General features: G+C 37.3%; 1 protein-coding gene across 2 annotated transcripts in view; it reads right to left on the bottom strand.

The window, feature by feature from the left end:
- The window catches only part of LOC124721754, a 171,376-nt gene that overhangs the window by 24,766 nt on the left and 122,191 nt on the right, over nt 1-24,419 (bottom strand). For both annotated transcript variants that reach the window (XM_047246856.1, XM_047246857.1), the window contains 3 exons: nt 15,379-15,677; nt 4,205-4,331; nt 2,336-2,529 (listed from right to left, as the gene is read on the bottom strand). In XM_047246856.1, coding sequence (XP_047102812.1) covers nt 2,336-2,529; nt 4,205-4,331; nt 15,379-15,677 — 620 coding nt within the window. The remainder of the gene's footprint in view (nt 1-2,335; nt 2,530-4,204; nt 4,332-15,378; nt 15,678-24,419) is intronic.

The following is a 24,419-nucleotide window of genomic DNA, read 5'->3' as shown; positions in this document are numbered from 1 at the left end:
CCCTGTTCCACACCCACTTCCATGCCTGTCCCCATGCCTCCCACTGCCATCAATCTCCACAGTCTCCCTCCCACTCTGTCATCATGTGCTACATGCAACTTCACCTGCCAGCACCAGAGTGAGCTCACCAGTGCCACATCACTGTCCATCCCTGCCAGTTACCTGTCTCTTTTCCCCTCATCCTCCCCACCTCCTTGCTCACCGCACCTACAACACCCAACACGACCCCTCATCCCAATTGAGCTACTGCTCCAGGACACGGTAGCTATGTGTATGTGTATGTGCATGTGCGTGTGAGAGCGAGTGTTTATTGTTGCCTGAAAAATCAACAATGTTTCAGCCTCACCATTTATGTGCTCATTGACCCCTTGATGTGTCATCTATATGGCAAATAACTGTCATGTTTCAAAGTTCTTTTCTTTAGTATCCTCAGTAGTGAGTTTCTCGCTTTGTTTTGTGCTGTCTCGTATGAATAATTGTATCATGTCCTTCTAATATTAATGATCAAAATCACTTGCAGTCCTTAGCCTACAACTGTACATCAATATTTTTATATATAAAAACACCTGCCACTTTCCTCTCTGTACGTAATCCCTTTCGGATCATCTCCAAATTAATTCACCCATTAATTTATTGCCTTGTGTCTTCAGATGTAGATGTAAAGTCATGGTTTAAACACGAAACATTCCATGCGGGAAAAATATATTTATTTTTATATTTAAAAACAAAGATGTGTGACTTACCATACGAAAGCGCTGGCAGGTCGATAGAAACAGAAACAGACACATACATACACACAAAATTCAAGCTTTCACAACAAACGGTTGCCTCATCAGGAAAGAGGGAAGGAGAGGGAAAGACGAAAGGAAGTGGGTTTTAAGGGAGAGGGTAAGGAGTCATTCCAATCCCGGGAGTGGAAAGACTTACCTTAGGGGGAAAAAAGGACGGGTATACACTCGCACACACACACATATCCATCCACACATGTACAGACACAAGCAGACATATTTAAAGACATCTAGTATGATAAAAAAAATTATTACTATTAAATATATCTCAATTCTTTCAATTTAAATCTGTATTTCATACTAGAATGCCGTGTTCCCAGTTTGGCACAGCTTTGCCACAGGACACACGAAAGCGGTCGAAGACGTCCGTCTTCTGGTCGGCTCCTGATCGTTGTCAGAAGGAGGCTAGTTTTTGATTACGCAAAGACTTCTATTATTTGGAAGAGAACAACCCGGATTTCTTTACGTAATCAGTATGAATTTTATAATTACCTAAGGGACCTTTAACAATGAATAGTAAAAAAAAATTGCATTTGCAAATGAAATCATTAATAAATGGGGCAGCTATGAGTTGTATAGAAGACAAGGAGCGGCCTTCTGTGTACGACCAGGATGCCGCAGTATTCTCTGCTGTAGTAAAGGCTGTTTGACATTTATAAAAATAATATGGCATGGAGGATACAAAAGTATAAAGGAAAAGAACAGAATAAGTAGTCTGGTAAACACCAAATATATTCAAACAATTCTCACTAGCAAATTAGGGCTTATTTATAAACAATATAACTTACATAAGTACTTTTTTAACATTATGGTGCGATCAGATTTCAGCCTGTCCTGTGCTGTCTCCTTGGTTCACGTTTTTGTCACAAATTTCAGTCATTACTTTTCTCCTTTCGTTAAAGACAATTCTTGCATTGTTCAACACCTCCGATAACACTAACTTGCTGATTTACAGTTTCGAACATGAATTACTTTAACTTTATTAATTAATAATGTTGTCTGCACGCTAGCAAGACCGCTCACTTTTTTAACTTAAAAGTCGACCTCCTTTACGTTTTATATATATATATATATATATATATATATATATATATATATATATATATATATATATATATATATATATATAATTTCTGGTTAATGCCCATGAGTGACAACAACAGATTAAAATAAGCAAAATGACTATATAAGTTGGGTGACAATGTGTTGAAGAGGAAGAAGGCATATGAAATGCTTAGTGCAACTGTCCAGTAAGAGGAACTTTCTAGATTCTTCAGGAATTTATTATTGTAAACCTTTATAAGCAGTTTCCTCTTTCTCATACCCTGCAAAAGTAACACTATACAGCCATCATTGATAATAATCAACTGAAATATTTTACTGAGAAGAATAAAATACTGTAATAATAATAATAGGCATAAATACCATAAATAAATGTATATTTGATAACAGAATATGCCATCACATCTTGTTTGCAAGCAAATAAGCCATGCAAAAGAATAAGCACGAACACCCTGTGTAACAGTGACCAACATGTAAGTAATTACCTTATTGGCTCTACTATTCCCTGCTGTGCTTTGCCGAGGCCGCCACCTGTCCAGCCCATATTTGCCATCATTCTCAAAGCTACACCCCCAACAGCAGGTGTAACAGGTCCTCTATTCTGTGGTTCTTCTACCTCCGAAACTTCTGGTTCACCAAAGTTTCTCCCAACAATTTGGTCGTAACGCCGACGTTTTATCTGAAAATATTTATGTTTTTCAATATGTAGACTTGTTTCAAAAGCTACTTGAGACTGTACCACAGATAAATCACATTTCACAGCACCTTCACTTCAAAGCCTCTCAAAATAGACCACAAGTGGTGCTGAAAAGCTAACAGTGATTCACCATTAGATACTGAAAACAACAAAGGTGGGAAATACTCTCCTCACAATAACAATAATAATAACAACAACAACAACAATTTGTGTTGCAGAATATAACTTTCATTGCTAGAAATTTACCTCAGAATGCAAACAAAGCAGAAAAAGTTGCAGTCGAAATAAACAGAGATAACAGATAAACAAATTAACACATTTGCAAGGAATAAAATAAAACATTAATAAATTTGTGAAAAAGCACAAAAATACCAAGAAAGGATTTTCTATTTTCTACACCACTGGCCATTAAAATTGCAGTGATAGAAAACACCAAAAATTTATGTATTGTCTGTATACAGTATACCAAGAATATACATGAGATTTGGTGGTACACAGTCTGAAAAATTTTGTACACATAACTACAATGTCTTGCAGAAATGAGGGCTGGGCATTGTGTTACAGTGAACTCGGATGACAGATACAAGTCTCTCATTCCAGGCCAATTCCACTCTATGACAGAATTTGTCAATCGCAGGGCTCACAAGCGGTGGCATGCCAATCTCTCGGCAAACCGAGACAGGGCTTTTCGACAGGAGACCTAGAAAGCGGTGCACAGCCACCAACCTTGAACACATCATGCATAATGCTGGCTTATTAGCTGTGTCTACTGGATGTGATCACGCCGTGTACCTGATGGTTCCTTGTACCATGATGCTAGCTGCTGGGACCGTACGATGATGGCAAATACAATGAGGTAATGTTCATTCTCCTCAGAGCCTCCACACATGGATAAGTCTGCCCTGTTGCCAAACACAGAAGTAAGACTCATCCGAAAAGATGATGCCGTGTCACTCCTGTATCCTGTATCATTGGCACATGCACCACTGTTGGTACACCTCTCTCTGCTCCGTGGCAAAAAAGCCGCTACTGTGATTGCTGTGCTGACTTTCCGTGGTGCTGCAGACTTTGTCTTACTGTCTATGTGGATATTTGCTTTGCTGCAAATGAGTCAATTTCCCCAACTCACAGTACGTGATGAGGCTGTACCATCCCACATGGCTGGCCGAAAAATGAGTCTTGTTTCTCAGGTGGTCAATGTGTTACATCCTGCATGGCGGCAAATACGGCTCTCTCCGACTCGTCAATTCCAGATTTGCATGAGAGCATCAGGGTCACAACAGACGTGAGTGGTGTCATTGGGGAACAATAAACTGCAGTCTCAATAGGCCAAAATTCTGTCACTGGCGAATTATGACATGTGCTCTCTTTGTTACACAAGTCATAACATAAACTTCTGACAAACAACTAACATTCACATGTGATTCTCGAATGAGAAATTATAATCTCAACTTATGCACTGTTTGTGGATGGCATTACTCCTATTGACTCCGTGCAGTTGTGTCGAAATGCTTGGACATTTACATATTCAAACATGTAGTACGATCCTTGCCAATTTGACTTTTGTTGTGCTGTCTTCACAGTGTTCAATTTTAAGGACCAGCAGTGTAGATAGCAATAAACAAGCAGGGTGGAAATCAGAAGCAAGCATCTTTACCTTAATTGTAAAGCATTGTTCCTGAAGCTTTTCCAGAGCTTTTAAGTAAGTCCTCTCTCGGGCTTTCTTTCTCACCGCATCTGCTTCCACAGATATCTCTTTCCCTCGAATGTAAACTTTAAAAAGCCTGTTGATATGAAAGTCAACACAATTATAATATAAATGCGTTAAGTTCAATTGCAGAAAAAAAATGTAGGATTCAGAAAATGACTTTTGATAATAATAAAAATAACAGTGAAATATGAGTATTAAGCATATTTCAGGCACAAGCGAACTGTCTACTTGCCAGACACCACAGCTGAAATAACTGTAGGAAAGGTGACACACAAATTATTAAAAAACGTGAATGTTTCCAGCTTTCAATAATATTTAAATTAATTTTCTTAAAAGAGATAAAGGAAGTCAATGTCTGGCCCGCATCAGATGAGATTCTACGTGCACAGAAGGATATGGAAGTAGCAATGACTAATAATGAGCTGTCAGAAACTGAAACAGCACAGGTGAGAGGTATAAATAAAAGCAGAAGGTAGGTGAGGAAAAACATTAGCACCAAATTTTACAGTTCTGAAAGTTTAAGATTCAACCAAGTTTCCCAGTTTGCTTGTTCATGATCCACACTTCAGTTTTTTGGGCTTAATAAATCTATATATGAAGGGTTTATTTCAATAGTGGTACAAGTCCATTCTTGTTCATTCTGAGATACAGAGTCCTAAGGTTAAATGAGTGCTGAAAAATCTGCAGTTGAGATACCAGAAATATTCCAGTATATATACTGGTATCTCAGCTGCAGATTTTGCAGCACTCATTTACCTGTAGGACTCTGTATCTCAGAATGAACAAACATGGACTTGTACCACTATTGAAATAAGCTCTTCATATGTTACCATATAAAATTAAGTGCATCAAAAGTTCTCATAGGCAGCTTTATGGATGAGAAAATGCCCACTCATCAGATGTTATGGGAGGATGTTGGCTAAGGGGAAGGAAGGTATTAATTTTGGCAACATTTATAACAAGTACATTGTCAAAATAACAAAGAGGAGCCTCTTGCACTTCTGGCAGATCAAGTAACACATTTTATCAAAAACACAAAAATCATAAGCAGACAACACAATGTTTTGAAGTATTTGTCAGATAACTGTGAAAAAATGATAAATGCAGGGGTCAGAAAGTCAATTTTATCATGCTTTGGATGCTTTAGTAAAATTTTATCAAAGCCCAGAGAAAAAAGAAAAATTCAAATTTAGCTCAATTTCCATTTATATAAAAAAAAAGCTTTGGTCTACTCATTAGAAACCCATATCATAGGTAGCAAAAGGTTTTTAATTTTTATTTTTACTCTTAAAAATAGTGTAAGATATACAAGTTTACAAATGGACAACTGAAATTACATTTGCAACCTTGAACCAATCTTTTGTAGTTCGGTTCTCGCAGGGAAAAATTCACGTGAAAAGTTTCTGCAGGTGGGCATCCGTCCATTACCCTTGAACAATATTTGGTTTTCAAATAATTATTTTTGAGAAAGATGTTTGACAGAAGTTGTGTGGAAGTAAACATAGAAGCCATGCAAATAGGATTTTTTTAAAGCAATTTGCATACTTTTCCAAACCATATTTACCACAAAATTATTCAGTGGCTGGAGTTTTGTAAGTCTGCAAGGACTTCTTGTAAATCAATTACTTCCATATGAAGTAAAGATTTTGGAAGATTAGATACCTTTACAGCCACATCTGCCAAGTCTGTCACTGGAGAAATTCGTATGGTAACAGTTTCCCTATTTCTGCAAAGTTTCGGAATCTTTCTGCAAATTCCTTGGCAAGATCTGACACAAAACTTCAAAACACTGCTGTGTATATTTCAGAATTATATTTTTTATATTCATATTATTAGAAAATGAACAAATTTTTGATTTCTAATACCTTTCTCACATATATCAAGCTTGTGAAGGAAAGCAGACATTTTTTACATCATATTAACTCAGTGTTGAGTGCACGTAAATATTTGATAATGTCTTTCAGGTAAGCCACAGCTAGCATACTGCACATATCTGCTGGGAATTGCAAGTTGCTTTCTGTGTCTCCAAGTTTTCCAAGAAAGAGGTTACTTTTTTTTATCTGCTCTTGTCTTAGCCAACAAACACGGTTATGTTACAGAACGTCACAATATTCCGAATCACATTCAGACAGAATCTCCTTGAACTGCCTGTGCTGAAGGGTAGAACAATACCTCATGAAACTGATTAACTTGACTAAGTTGTACATTACATCATTCAGTGTAGTGCACAAATGGTTGTCTGGTGAATTATGCACCAATAATAAATTAATTCAGATTCTTATCTCTGATAATCCTTACACAGCTCTTTTCTGTGCCCCGCATTGTACAAGCCCAGTCCATTGAAAGGGGAAATCATTTCACCATAATTAATGTCTGATTATGAAGTCAGGGAAAGCCTGCAACAAATCATCTCTACAAGTCTTGTCTTTAAATGGCTATGATTCTAGCAATTCATCCCATAATACTGTTATTCCTTTTCACCTTTTAAAAGGAAACAATTCACACAGGAACCAACATCAGTTCATCATCAACAATGTCACATGATTTGTCAAGGGCAGTAGGGTAGCAAGGTATCTTCTGTAAAAGCCCGAGCAGGCTTCTTTTGTTATCAGCAGCCAAAATTTCTGTTTTCTTGTATTGCTTCTTGCAAATAATGGAATACCCTGAATAGTGGTAACAATATCCTCCTCCTCTTCTAGAAGTGTTGTGGCCACTACGAACATACATTCTTTTACTATCTAGGACTCTGAATATGGCTTCTGGTTCTTATTAAACCTCCAGCACACACACACAAAAAATTGCTTCTCCTAATTTTTCTTGCTCGCTTATGCACAGAGCAAGTATGATTGTGTTTTTCTTTTCTTTTCTTTCTTTTTCCTTTTTGTTTGTATCAGCTAAAATATGTCTGAAGTTTATCTCGACATGATGCACTGGCAAAAGCTTCTATGGAACTGCTGATGAGTTGTTAGCTGTTTCGTAGTGTCGCTTTGAATTAGCACTTTCAACAACAGCAACCGCTTTGTTGCATGTGAGGTTAACTGGGATGGCTTCAGCCTTATCAGGTAGTGTAAAACAATACTGTTTGGTCCGCTCAATTAGAAACAGTGTGTTTTCACTGCCAACTTTGCACTTTTTAGGATCCATATTAAATGATGCACAAAATGTTACTATCATGCATCAATAAACAACACAAATAAATTAACAGTTGTGTAGCATGAGATCGCAACAATGAAAGCTGGCCTGCTACCACCCACACTACAATCCATACTTTCATCAACTAAGGGTCAAAACACATCTGATGGAGAGCACAGCAGCATTGCTTTTACTGCCAAATAAATTTCAACATTGCTGATGTTGAAATAAAGTAAAAAATACACAAACTTAACCCTAGTCTCTGAGAGCATCAAAGTAGACTCTTGAGCATGTGAGTGCAGATGGTTACTAGAATGAATTCTATTTATTTCTGATTTTATTTTAACATCAGCAACATTGGACTTTATCTGTGATGTGAATCTGAATGGGTGTGTGTGCTCGAGCATCTGCACCCCTCTTAGAAACTAGCTTGAGCATGCTGTGCTCTGCTCTCCAATATAAGCCAACATTGTCTGACTATTTGTTGGATGGCTACTTGACCTGGCAGTGCTGTGAAGTTTTGGCTTAATATTGGCGTGTTAATATAGGACAGAGTTACGAATCCAGTTTAAAAAGTTCTTATATCTGCTCAGTTGTGCTATTATCACTGTGGAAGGACTTAGTGGCACACAAAGAGTGAGACAACTGTCTCTTGAATTTAAACTGAATTAGAAATTAAAAGTTTGAAAAAATTTTTGGCAGTCCAGTTTTCAACCTTCTATGTACGGAACAAACCATGGTCATCCAGTTGCCAACCATTGCTGTGTCATATTATCAGTTTTTCCAACTACATTTTATTTTTATCATGCTAATGGGAGATGGATGAGTGACTTGACACTACCAGTCGCAACAGATGCTGATATATATTATTACTACATTGACTAATTTTGTCTCTGTTCCCATAAACACTTTGCCAAAGACCACATTAAAAACTGTTGCTACCAAGGCAACACTGAACAAAGCTCTAAGAGGGTAACGTACATCCGAATATACTAGTTTCTTATGACCTCTGTTTAAGAGCTGAAGTAGTGACCTACTACCCATTCACAATATGATTAATTCCCATATAGTTATCCACAATAATGGAAGTTTCTCATCTAACGTACACCATCCAGAAAAATCTGTGACGGACTTTATTCCTGACATATAAACAACACTAGTGCAATAACTATGGTGGCAGTTTAAAGTAACAACTGTAAACAACAAATGTGCATTTGACCATTCACTCACGAGCAGGCAGTGTTATGTAATGGACATACGGCCTCAGGCACTTTACTGTCATTGTGTCACAAATTGCAATGGCGCAAAAAAGGGGACATCTCTAAATTAAATGTTCAAGATATCATCTAGAATGTTTAGAAAAAGAGAAAAAGTGTGCCAAATTTGTCCCACACACCTTGTCTTCTGAACAGAAACCAAACATGGAGATGCCTGTTGTAACTTGATTGAAACGAAAACCATGAACAATTCTTTTCTGTAAAAAGTCATCACAAATGATGAGATATGGTGTTATCAATATGATCCTACCACAAAATGTCAAAATGCAGAGTGGGTACCTGAAGGTTCAACAAGACCAACGAAGGTGCAACTGTGATGCAGGAGTTGAGCAACATCCATAAGAAGGACTTTTCTGAAAGTTTCACATGTCGTATCAACATGCTGTACAATATACTCAAATGTACGTGTGTGTGTGTGTGTGTGTGTGTGTGTGTGTGTGTGTGTGTGTGTGTGTGTGAGGGGGGGGGGGGGGGGGAGGGGCGTCTATGTACAATACTTGAAGCATTAAAACCACCATCCTAACTTTTCTCTGTTTTTTACTAATTCACTCTCCAAACTTTTTGAAAGTTTAAACAGCTTCGTTATAACACCGTATGTAGACTTTAATTTCACCAACAATAAAAACATGGCAGCAACTTTCAACAATATTTTATACTATCTTAAGTATACAAATCAATTTTGATTCCCCAAAATACCATACTGACACAAAGTTAAACTGACTGTACTTTACGATGCCAAAATTACATTAATAGTCCGCCGCTACATATCTGGACCAGTATTTTATTCTTAGAAGCAGTTTCACCCATTTCTTCAAAATATATGTGAACAGTGCAAATTATATTCCATGTGTTTGTACATTGTGCATTATACATGGAAACACAGGTATAGTGATTAAGTATACGCAAAGATGTAAAAGCCATATCAACTGTTATTAATGTGGCATGTGCATCAAGTAGCCACAAAATTCTTCTGCCTGTCTCAAAAGCAACAACTTAACTTATTATACACTATGTGATCAAAAGTACCTGGACACGTTTTTCATATCAGGTGCATTGTGCTGCCACCTACTGCCAGGTATTCCATATCAGCGACCTCAGTAGTCATTAGACATCGTGAGAGAGCAGAATGGGGCACTCCGCTGAACTCACAGACTTCGAACGTGGTCAGGTGATTAGGTGTCACTTGTGTCATACGCCTGTATGCGAGATTTCCACACTCCTACACATCCCTAGGGCCACTGTTTCTGATGGGATAGTGAAGTGGAAACGTGAAGGGGCACGTACAGCACAAAATCATACAGGCCAACCTTGTCTGTTGACTGACGGAGGCCACTGACAGTTGAAGGAGGTCGTAATGTGTAATAGTCAGTCATCTATTCAGACCATCACACAGGAATTCCAGACTGCATCAGGATCCACTGCAAGTACTATAACAGTTAGGCGAGAGGTGACAAAACGTGGATTTCATGGTCATGTGGCTGCTAATAAGTCACACATCACGCAGGTAGATGCCAAATGACACCTTGCTTGGTGTAAGCAGCATAAACACTTTCAGTGCTTATGAAACATCGAGATTCATTTGACTAAAGATCAGAGGAAGTCAATGGCATACCACTTCTAACAGAACCATGCTTAGTAAAGCACTGTGGTGTTCAAATCAACTTTTGTGTTACAAACAGCTTTACAAGGGTATGATAAGCACAAAGTAAGCAAAATGCCAGGAAAAATTCCCAAAGCACATGAAACCTCTGATGACACCCAACACAAGATAGAACCCAGATGAAGGAGGCATTACGCAGTCTTATACTTGGATTGTTTGGGACTGGGGGAAAAATGTGTCAAGCACCCCTACCAGAGTAGGTTAGTACAGCAGGCAGTGATTTAACAAACACAAGATTAAACAAACGCACTGCAATAGGTTCCAAAAAATCCTACATGTTGTATCAACGGCTGTCACAGAGGAACAACTGGCTGAGATGGCATTGTGGACGAGATGCTGGATTCAATTTTGAGTGGATTGGAGCTCAAAACCCTGTCCAGCCTTCCAGGTTTAGGTTCTTCATGGTTTCTTCCAACCTATTAAGGGAAAACCAGGTTTGTTCATACGATGTCAAGCCTGACTCTTTCTTTTCATACAGAGGCTTATTATTAGCACAGAACTGAGATAGCAGCCTCCTGTTGTGAGTATTAAGAGCACAGATACTTTAACTGGATTACTGCAACACACTTCCATGCCACAGTTACTGGTGTGTGCCCTCCGCCACACACCACTGGGTGGCTTGCGGAGTATAAATGTAGATGTAAATGTGTTTTTAGCAAAGTGATTGTCATAAGCAAGGAGGGAAATAAATAATGATCTTAGGTCTCTTGAACTACTGTTGACATAAATAAACAAAAAAATTACTTCTCCAGCCTAAATTTAAATTAAAATAAAAAACAACAATATACAGGTGTCCCAGAAGGAATAGTTAATATTTGCTTTGGACGACTCTTTCTGCCATATCCCTGAATACTGACAATTCCTTCTGGGACACACTGTATTGAGGCTCCTTGTGCATGAAAGAGTGATTGTGGAAAAAAAGGTAACAAATTAGCTAACATTGTAACACTATAAGAACACATACACAGTGACACAACAGTCATCTGGGCAGGGGGGGGGAGAGAGATAGGAAAGAGGGGAATAGGGAGGGGGAGGGAGGGAGGGAGGGAGGGAGGGGGAGGGGGGAGGGGGAGAGGGAGAGAGAGAGAGAGAGAGAGAGAGAGAGAGAGAGAGAGAGAGAAGGGGGTGAGGGGGGGATAATAGGAGATGGAATTTCAAATGAAGGAAATATGGGGTGTAGCTTTCAGAACTGTAGACATATGCTTACCTTACAGAAATGGTTAATTTGCAAATTAGGAGACTTTATTTAATATACTTAAACAAAACTGGATAACAGAAAGAGAATGGTAATTTAAGAACACATTAATCATCCTCACAAATTAATTTATAACTGGACTGGGTAAAGGTAACAAGCAATGGGCAAAAGGGGAACAGCTCATCAACTTCTACATTTGAGCTATCAACACTGAATAAATTTGGCTTGCTACCTGAAGTAGGAGGGGAAGAGCCTCATAGAGCTGTAGGTTACAGTAGGGCGCAGCAGGCTTCTAGCCAAGAAACTCAGCATAGGTCAGTACCAAAAGAGAGTAGGAAGATAAGAGTCTTGCTACTAGGTAGTAGCCATGGGAGGGGTGTAGGCCAGATGGTGCAGGAAAAGTTAGGAGCACGGTACTAGGTCACAAGTATTGTAAAGCCAAGTGCTAACCTTACCCAGGTGACAAAGGACACAGCAAAATTGTGCAAAGGTTTTGGCAAAGAAGGTCGTGTTATTAGAGAAGGTGCAGTAGTACACAGCCTGGCTAATAACAGTAATTACAGCATTAAGGGTGACTTGGATAAAATAGGAGTAGCAATTACACACACAAATGTGAGTTTCATGGAGATCCTGCAGCTCCATGACCAGTGATGGGTTGATACTGGTGTAGGTCGTGTTAACTCTGAGTTGAGCATGTTATTGCTGACTGAAATGAATTCTCATATGAGTGCAGTGCCCGTTACTACAATTGGGAGGTGGGGTTATACTAGACATGACTGAAGCAAGCAGATTTTGCTCTCAGTAGTTAACTTTCCAACACGGATGGATAAAGACAGTAGGTCCCTAATTGATAATGTTTTCTTTGATGAGGCACAAAGCAAGAAAATCACCGTTTACCCAGAAACAAATTCTGTCTCTGATCATGATGCACAGTTAATCAGGATAAATGACATAGTGCCTTACAGTGTGGATATACCTCAGAGGGAGAGATTCAGAATCATTAATGACTACAGGGCAAATGTTTTTAAGAGTAGTTTACATGAAACAACCTGGGATGAAATTTTAAAAGAACTAAATGCCAATATAAAATTTAACGTATTCAATGATAAATTCACATCAGTATTAGAAAATAGCTTTCCATATAAGCTAATCAGAAGGGACATTAAACATCCATGTAAAAACCCACGGATCACTAAGGGGATTAAGGGATCTTGTGAAAGGAAAAGGGAAATTTATCTTTTGGCAAGAACAAGTAGAGACCCTGCAGTAGTTGCACACTACAAAAACTACTCAAAATTACTAAGAAAGGTTATTAAAAAATCAAGGAACATGCAATTTATGTCAGAAATCAGTACATCTGACAACAGAGTTAAGGCAATATGGAATATGGTGAAGCAAGAGACAGGACAACCAACCACAGAAGAGTATAACATTACTACTGAATTGAATGGAAGGGCTATAAATGACAAGTCACAGGTAGCAAATGTATTGAATAATCATTTCTTAAACATAGTATAAAGCATAGGGGGCAACAGTTCTAGAGAGATCACACCAATATGTTGAAGAAGTAACTCTCTTAAAATTACATCATATGAATGTACCATCAACTTCTACTTCTGAAATTAAGAGGGTCATACATTCTCTCAAGAATAAAAGCTCTTCTGGTTTTGATGGTGTTTTCAATAGAGTACTAAAGATATGTTCCATACAATATGTCCAGTATTGTCCGAAATATGTAATGCATCACTAACTCAAGGTATTTTTCCAGAGACTAAAATATGCCATTGTTAAACCCCTCTTTAAGAAAGGTGATAACAGAGATGTCAGTAACTACTGGCCTATTTCATTGCTGACATCATTTTCCAAAATTTTTGAGAAGGTGATGTATTCTAGAATAGTATCTCACTTTGGCAACAATAATATCTTCAGCAAATCACAGTTTGGGTTTCAGAAGGGTCGCTCTATTGAGAATGGCATTTACATGATCACACACCAGATATTACGAGGGTAATCCCGAAAGTAAGGTCTCCTATTTTTTTTATAAGTACATAGACCTGTTTATTTCTACAATGAAATCACGATTTTTATGATGAGGTGAAAGAAAGAGGTTCATAACTTTCTGAACAGCATGGCAGTAAGCTGGTATGACATGGGCATACAAAAACTGCCACAGCGTCTACAAAAATGAATCGACAGAAATGGTGATCATGTCAAAAAATAGCAAAATCTTCAAGCTGTAAATTCATGTAAACCATTGTAGAAATAAACAGGTCTATGTACTTATAAACAAATAGGAGACCTTACTTTTGGGATTACCCTCGTACAAGCATTAAATAACAAAATAGCACTGGTAGGTATTTTCTGTGACCTATCCAAGGCATTTGATTGTGTGAATCATAGTATACTCCTAGATAAATTGACGTTTTACAGGATTTATGGTGTAGCCAACCAATGGATCATGTCACATCTAACCAAAAGAATGCAAAAAGTTGTACTTAGTAGTAATTGAACCAACAGAGTCCAGGGACATAATTCTGACTTGGGAGAAATCATGTATGGTGTTCCCCAAGGCTCAGTCTTAGGCCCATTACTGTTTCTCATATATGTAAATGACCTACTGTCTAATGTACAACAAGCAGAATTAGTTCTTTTTGCAGATGACACCAGTATACATACAGAAATGGAAGAAATGGTGAACAAAGTTCTCAAAAGCATTATTGACTGGTTTTCTGCGAATCGTCTCATCCTGAATTTCATAAAGACACATCATATTCAGTTCTGCACCTCTACAGGTACTGCACCAGTGACAAGTGTAACACATGGTGATGAAATATCACATAGGGCGGAAATTTCAAAATTTTTAAGTGTCCATATTGACGAGAACCTCAGTTGGACTTTTTTTTTAACTCCTAAAACAACTCAGTTCACCCACATTTGCACTTAGAATTATAGCAAATTTTGGGGAGAGAGAAATAAGTAAGTTGACATATTTTGCCTATTTTTATTCAGTAATGTCATATGGAATAATGTTCTGGGGTAACTCATCTTTATGAAAGGTCTTCATTGCCCAAAAATGTGCTCGCCCACGATCATACTGTGGACATCTGTTTAAGGAGTTGGGCATTCTGACTACTGCTTCATTGGCCATTCTGACTGCTGCTTCACAGTATATTTATTATCTCAAGAAGTTTGTTGTAAATAATTCACTACAGTTCAAAAGGAACAATGAGGTACATAATTACGGCACTAGAAGAAAAAATGACATTCATTACTCAACATTAAAGTTGTCTTTAGCACAGAGAGGGGTGCACAACACTGCAACAAAATTTTTTGACCACTTACCCTGTGATATAAAATGTCTAAAAGACAACAAGGTACAATTTGACAATAAATTGAAAAAGTTTCTCCTTGACAACACCTTCTATTCTGTAGAAGAATTTTTATGTATTTAATGTGTAAAAGTTGGTGGGTAGGAACTGCTAACTCAATCTGTAAATATCGTTTTCATTTCAAGGAAAAAAACAATAATTATATGGTGATGTTTAGAGTACAAATAGATGTACAAATTAATTTGCGATATTAATACAAAATGACTCGATCCACATCATGACAATTTATCGTGCAAAATGATCCATGGAACATGAAAATAACTAATTAACTAAAATTATTTCATAAGTTATTCCAAAACACATGTAACATTACTTTACAGCTGCAGTAGTAACAGTGCTGGATATGCAATAGCAGTAAGCAGTGTGTGTGCCACACACACACACAGACACACACACACAGAGAGAGAGAGAGAGAGAGAGAGAGAGAGAGAGAGAACACACTTTACTTGTCATTAAAGAGTACTTACGATATGATTATGGTTTGCCCGCACTCCACAATAGTATGTTTTTTTTCCTGAACAGTAAGCTTGGCACGGCACAAACTTGCTGAACGTTCTATGATTTGCTGTGGAACTACGTGTGTATCAGCATCTTCAATGAGCACCAGATATCCAAAGCTTGTCCAGCATTCTCTTGGTATATCGGTTGATCTCAGATCTCGAGATACATACATTTGACCTTTAACTTTTTTCACTTTTTTTAGTTTTTGTCTTCTTCTTCTTTTCATATTATTATTTCCTTGTTCAGTGTAAAATTCTTCTTCCGACTGGAACAACACAATCTCGCGGTAACAACTTTTCTTTCCTCTTGTCTGATATATACTAGCCATAAGGAGTAGTTTAACTGCAGTTTCTAAACATCAATAATTTATATGGAATAATATTCATATAATTAATGCACTTTGAAGGATGCACTTTGAAGGATGCACTTTGGAAGAGTAAGTATTTCAAAATTTGTGATTTATAAAGCTCAATAAAATTAAATTGCAATGCTAGATTAAAAACACACAATTTCTTGATATTTTAGACATTTCTGAAATTTCCTGAGATTACCCTGATTTTTCCACATAAAATGTAATTCCCTGAGATTCCAGGTTTTCCAGAAAAATCACCACCCTCTTTTTACATAGTTTACACATAAGAAGCAAGCTAGTTAGTACTAAGAATCTGCCTATATGCTTTTTTTATTGTGAAAGAAAAGATGGTTAAAGTATAACATCCAATAGATGGTAAGGCCGTTAGAGATAAAGCCCTAGTTCATTTGATCAAGGATGGGAAATTTTATTGGAAGAACTGTTTTAGGATTCTAATGCATAACTACCCATTACAAATTCCAGCAGCAGCCCTAATAATGACCAAATTTCAGAACACATATGAAGCGGTGCTGGAAGTATCACACCTACAAAAATAGCAAAGGAGTGGGGAGTGATGTAATTCCAGCTGAGATACTAAAATATGGAGGAGAAGCACTGCACTCATGCTTTTTTTCCTCCCTTTTCCCCACTTGATACAGGTAATCTGTAAAACTGAGACCATACCAACAGAATGGCAAGAAGCATTAATAGTCCCTTTAGATAAAAAAGGAAACTTCAGAAATTATAGGGGAATATCACTAGTTAACACAGACTATAAGATTTTATCTTTTTTATTGCTAAACCACTTGAAACCATAGGCATAAAATATAACTGCAGATTATCAAAATGGCTTTTGCAGAAATGGCTCCACTACTGATGGTCCAAATGGCTCTGAGCACTATGGAACTTTACTTCTGAGGTCATCAGTCCCCTAGAACTTTGAAATACTTAAACCTAACTAACCTACGGACATCACACATATCCATGCCTGAGGCAGGATTCGAACCTGCAACCGTAGTGGAAGCGCGGTTCCAGACTGTAGCGCCTAGAACCGCTTGGCCACCCTGGCCAGCGATCCACTACTGACAATATATTTGCAATCAAAACAATAAATGAAAGACTATGGGAATGTAAACAAAAAATATATTAATTTTCCCACCATTTTATAAAAAGCTTATGACTCCATTCACAGGAAAGCCTGTTGAATGTAATGACGGACTTGGGATTTCCAATTAAACTCGTGTAATTACTTTAAAAAAAAAAATGTGCATAGATGATAATGTAAGCAGGGTTTTGTGAAATGGAATAAAATCCGACCATTCAAAAATTAAAACTGGACTAATCACAGGGAGATCCTCTACCCCTTCCTCTCTTTAATGTAGCCTGGGAGAGAGTTGTGAGGAAAGAGGAAATTCAAACTACCACTTGCTGGGATACTCCAAAGAAATAAAGTTGACATTTTAGTGTATGTAGATGACGTAGCGCTCATTGGAAAAAGTGAAGTAGAGATCAGACAGTTATTCGTGGAGGTCTTAGAAGAACCATCTAAACTTGGTCTAAAAGTAAATGATCAGAAAACAAAACACATGGTAGTTCAAAAAGAGAGAGATTAACAAGACAACCATTCACATCTAATAATCGGCAAACATAAATTCGAATGCACTGAACAGTTCAAATTTCTGGGTGTAAAGATAATCAAACAAAATCAGAGACAAGCAGAAGTGAAAATGAGACTGCAAAATGCTAACAGAGTTTACTATTCCACACAAAAACTTCTAGTGCTGAAACTGCTGTCAAGGAAAACTAAAATGAGAACTATAAAACACAATTATCAGACCAGTCCTAACTCATGGAATAGAAACATGGAGTTGCACTAAAATGGAAGCACACCAGACACAAATGAATAAGAAAGTTGTTTGTACCACATACAAGTATCTGAAAACAAAATTTATAGGAAACACTTTGGTCCATACTATGATAATGAATTGCGAAGCTGGAAGAAATGACACAACACAGAAAGCCAAATGCTATCACAACAAGCAACAATAATGAGCAAAGCAAATAGCAAAAGACTTAATGGGTGGGCCAACTGATGAGAATGAAAGATGGTTCAAGAATATTCATGGAGAAGTCATTAAACAAAGGACCAAAAGGAAGACGCAAGGAATACACGAATTAATGAAATTATAACAATATGCAACAAGATGTGCATAAATAATTGGCAGGAAGTAGCACAAGATAGAAGCAGTCGGCACAGGAACTTCAAGTCGCTTAGAAGGAAAAGTTTTCATCTGAAATGATTTTGGAAAACCCAGTTCAAAACATGTTGGGGGGGGGGATTAGTACACTGACCTTTTGAAATACGAATCTAGTGTGTTAACCATTGCATCACTTCACTTGCTTTGTCATGTGAAACATTTCTGTGTTGGAAATGTGGTTATTTGTAGTCTTACATGTTTTCCATTTTATGCGAGTGGTATCCCATTGTGTTAAGTTAGATGGGCAACAGTTGAATCAAATACTAGTCATGCACTGACGTTTACAGCTGCATTTTACCTAATTCAATTTTCCTGTCTGCATACCTACTTAATAAAGGACAGAGAATACAAATCAAACTGCTGGGCATTATGCAGCTTCCGATTGGGTGCAGTTGTTGAGGATTCTTTTTCTTGAGACTTTTATGGCTGACAACATTTCTATCCATGCGAGGAACCATAGTTATACTTTGTGCAGTGAAAGAAGAGCACTGACAGCTAAAAGCTGTGTTGCGAGCTTTCAACTGTGAAGTGCAAATGGCTGCTGTCTGTTCTGAAGCTAGGTGACAAAACAACAGTTGCCTAGAGAACTGTGGCAACACTGATGCATTGCAACAGAGATGTATACAAAATCATGTTATGTGATCAGTTGTGCTACACTGACATGTGGCAGTGGTATGCCTGTCCATGTACACATTCATCATATGTCTCATTCGTAATTAGATAAATTGACATAAATAAAGAACTGAACAAGTTTAAACATATCTAAATCTACAGAAAATTATATTACAATAATTGTCTTGAAGACTGCAACTTGATCCAAGTAGCAAATCACAAGATATTCAGGTTTTAATCCAGGAGATCAATCTAAATTCACAAGTGATAGAGGCAAGTGAGCTCTGCCATCATTGCAGAGAGTGATTGTGTTGGTCAAGGGAATGCAAGTCACTGGGGAGTAAATGAAGCCACAGTGTTGAGAAGGTTTTGAAGACAGGCTGATGGATATCAAGTGTGTCCCAAGCAAAAATACAGAGTGGTTCGCAGAAGCAGTCACCCCTTCCTTCTGACTGGGTGGAAGAGCCCAAAGTGTCATAAAAAGACAGAGGAAAAGTAATAAATGGTAAATAATGAACTGTAATAGTTAGAAGATAGGCAAAATTCTGACAGATCTCATTCAGCAAGTGTATCACATGGAGCTACCGATGGAATGTATTTCAATATCAGAAACATTAACAATTCTTAAAGATGATGGTGGGATGGATTTCTTGCCCAGAATGGGCAGCAATGGCGAGAACACATCATTGTTCAGGGGAACATGGGGGTAGCCTAAAGTGATTGGGCGCGGTGAGAAACGCAACTCCACAGTTGTGGCAATATATGCTTTGTCTTTGTCCATATTACATAAATAATACACTTGCAGGTCGCAAAGGATGTGAATTTGGTGGTTATAAGTATTTTTGATTGGTGACAAATTCACAGACTTAGACAATGTCTGGCAATGCGAAAAGCTTATGAGTCGTGAAACCATTACAACAACTCAAGTAGATAAGTTTGGTGTCTTTGCTATTACAATGTTTACTGCTTCAACGTTGTGACTTTATTGTCACTGATGACTAGAGACCAGACTATATGCATCATAAAAAACTTAAAATATGCGTACAAATATGCATGAAAAACGTTTAAAAAATGGATGAAAATTGTCAAAATATGCAAGATCAAATAAAAAAAGGTAATTACTGCATGCATTATATATCAAAGTCAAACCTGTGCATATCAATTACAAGTAAGAGCACCAGCCACACGTAAAATCTGTACATCTAGAATGCTGATATAATTTTCTGAATACTTTCTCTTGAGGTTATGAAGAGGGCCTTTACGGGATTATTTTCTAAAAATTTGCAAAATGGGGACGCATTCTGTGTTTCAATAATTGTTCCTCCTTTGCTATTGCCATTGGTAACAATCGGATGTGATGCGAGTGAGTTACAGTGAAACAATTGATACGTACAGGACCGACATCAAGATATATCGCACACAGAGGGGCATGCTCAAAACTCTGTAATATTTAATTTAAAAAACAACTTACAATCATGAATTTTTTGAACAGCTTTAACTTTTAATTACTACTACTGGACCAAAGCATCATTTACAATTTGTTTTACATTATTCTACTATTGTAAACATAAATGGCCAAGTACTGTTCCAAATGTTCGGAAGTTCGACTGTGTCTTCGTTCACTCAAAACATTTTTATAAGCAAAAAAGGACCATTCTACATCAACTAAGGTAACTGGGCAGTATTTGAATTTGGGTGCTGTGTTGGCACTTAGTGTTTCTGGTAAAAGTTAACCAATCCCATTAATAAAACTATCATTTTGACACAAGAGTTAAAAGCGTGAGTTATTGTTTAAAATGTTCTCAAACTTGTCTTTAAGTTTTCTAGGGAACACCTCCAGCAAAGAGAAGTTCACTAACATAACTAACATTAACTGAATAGATTCATTCAACTCTAAACCTTGAGTTTCAAGCTTTTTAATACTTCAGGTACATGGGAAAAAGAAGAGCTAATCACAGCAATGTCTTTTGTAATACCGGAATCATTAAAGCTTCCTTGTACTGGCGAACTGCCAAACCTCTGCACTATCGAAGTAATTTATTACCCCTCTAATGGCCTCGAAATGTTCATTGTAAAACAACACAGCTTCAACCCACATACCCCAATGAGTTACCACTGGTTCAAGAGGTAAAGGAACATTCGGTAATTTTTCTTTGAAAGTCTTGATGCAATCAGGAGAAACACTTTCTTTGTGGATAACATCAGTTTATTTACATTCACAAACGTGGAACATACTTCTTCAGCAAGGCGATGTACTCCTGGAGCAAAGCACATCACATGAATCAAATTGGGATAAAATAATTGGGGGGCTTCTCCTGCTTTGATCATACAGGGAGCAGCATCTGAAATAAACAAACACCCTTCCATCTGCAGAAGATTCTGGAAATATTGTCAGTATGTAATTTTTACGCAATGTTGATTCATCTGGTATATTTTGATTTAAGCAATATTTGCACATGAAGCCTTTGAGGATAGGGTTTGTAACTTTGTGAAGAGGAATATTGCTTGCAATGAATGCTTCACATAGATCCATGTTACACCGACTTTTTTGGTCACCTTCAGATAAACCCCTGCTACTGCAACCTGCTCTTGTCAGAAGTTGTTGTCATGGCCCTTTCTTCTGCATTCCTGTGATATGAAGACTTATCTTGACATGCTGGTCTATTTGAAACTTTTTTTTGCATGAAACGGTTTTCTAACAAACTCGACAATATAAAACAATTCCATCATATGTAAATGTTCCAGGATGGTCAGCTCTCCCTGAAACAACATTTCTTATTTCGGGTGGCATGGCCCACCTGTTCCTATTCCTCTTCTGTAATGATTTTGCTAGGCAGTGGCCTGCCTCTTGGTTAGCAACTGCACGCATTTCTATGTTGCAGTCAATCTGTGAGACATCAAAACTAGATCGAGCTAGAGAATGCCCATCTAAATTTTTAAAATATTGTAAACATAGAGCGCAAATATGCATCATCACTAGTTTTTAGTTAAAATATGCAATAACCAATGAAAAGGAGCCAAATATGCAACATGCAAATGCATATAATCCAGTCTCTACTGGTGACCCTTTGGTTGTGACAGGGAGAGGATTCAGTTATGTTGTGTTTGTTGAGAAAATGCCAGCGGTGTGGTAACTGTGTGATAGCAACTGTGTGGCAGGCACAGGTTTCAAAGCATAGCAGAACTGCGGCAGATTAGTATTGTGCATTCGAGAGCAAGTAACTTTCTCTTGTGTATTGGTAGTGTCAGGGTGAGAGTAAAAAGCTATATTCCAAAGAGCACTGTGAATTCTGACTTTGTGCAGCTGCTGTAACAATTGCATACCTATAAAACACTGGGCCTAAACAATACATTAAGCCTTTACCAGATTTGCCTTAAGAGTCATTTACAGGTGTAACAACTTGTCCGAAGTGTTATTTTCATAGCATATTTGTTATCAGAATTCATATGCTGGTGAGCAACATGCTGGTAGCTGTCCTAAAAGTCAATTTGACAGGTGGGGAGGGTGTGACTGGACTTCGAAGAGGCAGAATCAAGACAGGACGTCACTCACAAGATCAAAGGACTCATGTTAGATTACCACTTCCTGATACAGGCAGTTTACATGTGGTATGTCATTGGTTAGGGTTTGGACTGTGGTTATTTTCTCTCATAGTAAATCAATGTGTGTTGTTTTGATTGATACATAAAAGGATAACAATTCAAATTTACAATGGGGATAAGCAAATAAGTTACAAGATGTGTGAAGCAGCCATGCTAAGCCCTTTTCTTTTGCCATATGTAGCATTTTTCAAGAGCATTCATTCCCAGTTTTCACACAATGCAAGTAACGACGTTTTTTGCTAATAACTGATCAATTTATGTAAGGTATAGCATACTGAAGATACAGAAAATTAAAGGCACTACTTAAAAATTAATTTAAAAGCAGTTAGAATTTATTATGTCATTCCTATGCAATAGGTCAACAACTACAGCACATAAATCAAAAGGAAAGACAAATACGATAACCAATGCTTGAGCAGCCAAATTACCTGGACTGGAGTTTCGATGTCTCAAATTACACTTTATTGCTTTTCAGGCTGCCTTAAATGATTACTGATGATAACTATGCTATCTCTGATGATAACTCTGGTACTGCTATACTAAGAACATTGTGTACACTATGCTTGTCTGTCCTCTTTTAGAATACTGCTATCCGTAGCAGATAGGATTGACGGAGTACACCGAAAAAATTCAAAGAAGAGCAGCACAATTTGTATTATTGCAAAATAGAGGAGAGAGTGCCACTGAAATGATACAGGATTTGGGGTGGACATCATTTAAGAAAGGCATTTTTCACTGCAGCGGAATCTTCTCACGAAATTCCAATCACCAACTTTCTCCTCCAAATGCAAAAATATTTTGTTGACACTGACCTACATGGGGAGGAACAATCACCATGATAAAATAAGACAAATCAGAGCTCGTGCAGAAAGATATATATGTCCGTTCTTTCTGCGTACTATACGAGAGTGCAATAATTGAGAATTTTGAAGGTGGTTCAATGAACCCTCTCTGCCAGGCACTTAAATGTGATTTGCAGAGTATCCATGCAGATGTAGATGTAGAAGTAGAAGTAGAGGTAGAGGTAGAGGTAGAGGTAGAGGTTGATCCTCATCCACCACACATAGTAAAACATATTACAATCATTATGAATACAAAATTGTGACAACAGCTTTACACAAGTTTCGCTCATTAATGAGAATGAACTGTGCTAGGTAAGGGACAGGAAAATTTCCCAATAATGATAACATGAAACATAACATGAAATTAGCGGTTTTCAGCAAAATATTGTAACATCAGTGATTTTTTACAGAATTAATGAAATTTATAATTTTCCTGTATAAAAATGTTATAAATCTGAAGACGACAGCCTACCAATATTCATAGCTGATATGTACTGAATGTTGAAATTGCATTTTGCCTTCTTTTTTCCTCAAGGCTGAAGTTCATCTACAATATTAAAATGACAATTCATGTCCCATGTTATGAATTAAGGTGTGATGTCAAAAAAAGGACCAAAACTGATAAAAAAATTAAGAGTGACTTTGGCAAAAAGTATACAACTTGGCAATAAACATGCTGAAACTGGCAGAAACATAACAGTGACCGTGATGAAAATACCTAATTTATCAAAAGAAACAGTGAATCTGGGAAAACAGTAAGACTCAATCTGGTTAAAAAGGGTAACACTGAATCTGACAAGAAAGTAACACTGAATTTCACAAAAAAGTAACAATGAATTTGGCAAAAAGCTAATTCAGAACTTGGCACAAAAGAGCACCAAAATTGGAAAAAATAAACACTGGAGGAAAAAAAAAAAAAAAAAAACATGTAACACAGAAAATGGCAAAGAAATTGCAGTGCAACAGGCAAAATAGCACCTAATTTGATAACAAAACAGCACCGAATTTTGCAAAAAATAGCCTTGGAATTGGTCAAAAATAATACCTAAACTGTAAAAGTATAAAACCCTAAACTGAAAAAGTGTAAACACCTAAATTGGAAAAATATAACACTGGATTTGGCAAAAAGAATAACAAAATTGGAAAAAGTTACATTGAAATTGGAGAAAAAATATCACAAAAAAGGGGAGGGGGAAGCATCGAAATTGGCAAGTAACAATGACAGGGAAAAATGAATTTGGCAATAAAATACTACTGAACTTGACAAAAATAACACTGAAATTGGTAAAAAAAAAAACACCGAATTTGGTCACAAAATAAAATGATTTTTTTCCTATTGC

Source organism: Schistocerca piceifrons, chromosome X (genome assembly GCF_021461385.2).
Source record: "Schistocerca piceifrons isolate TAMUIC-IGC-003096 chromosome X, iqSchPice1.1, whole genome shotgun sequence".
Classification (NCBI taxonomy): domain Eukaryota; kingdom Metazoa; phylum Arthropoda; class Insecta; order Orthoptera; family Acrididae; genus Schistocerca; species Schistocerca piceifrons.
This window is presented reverse-complemented; position numbering and strand designations above follow the sequence as displayed.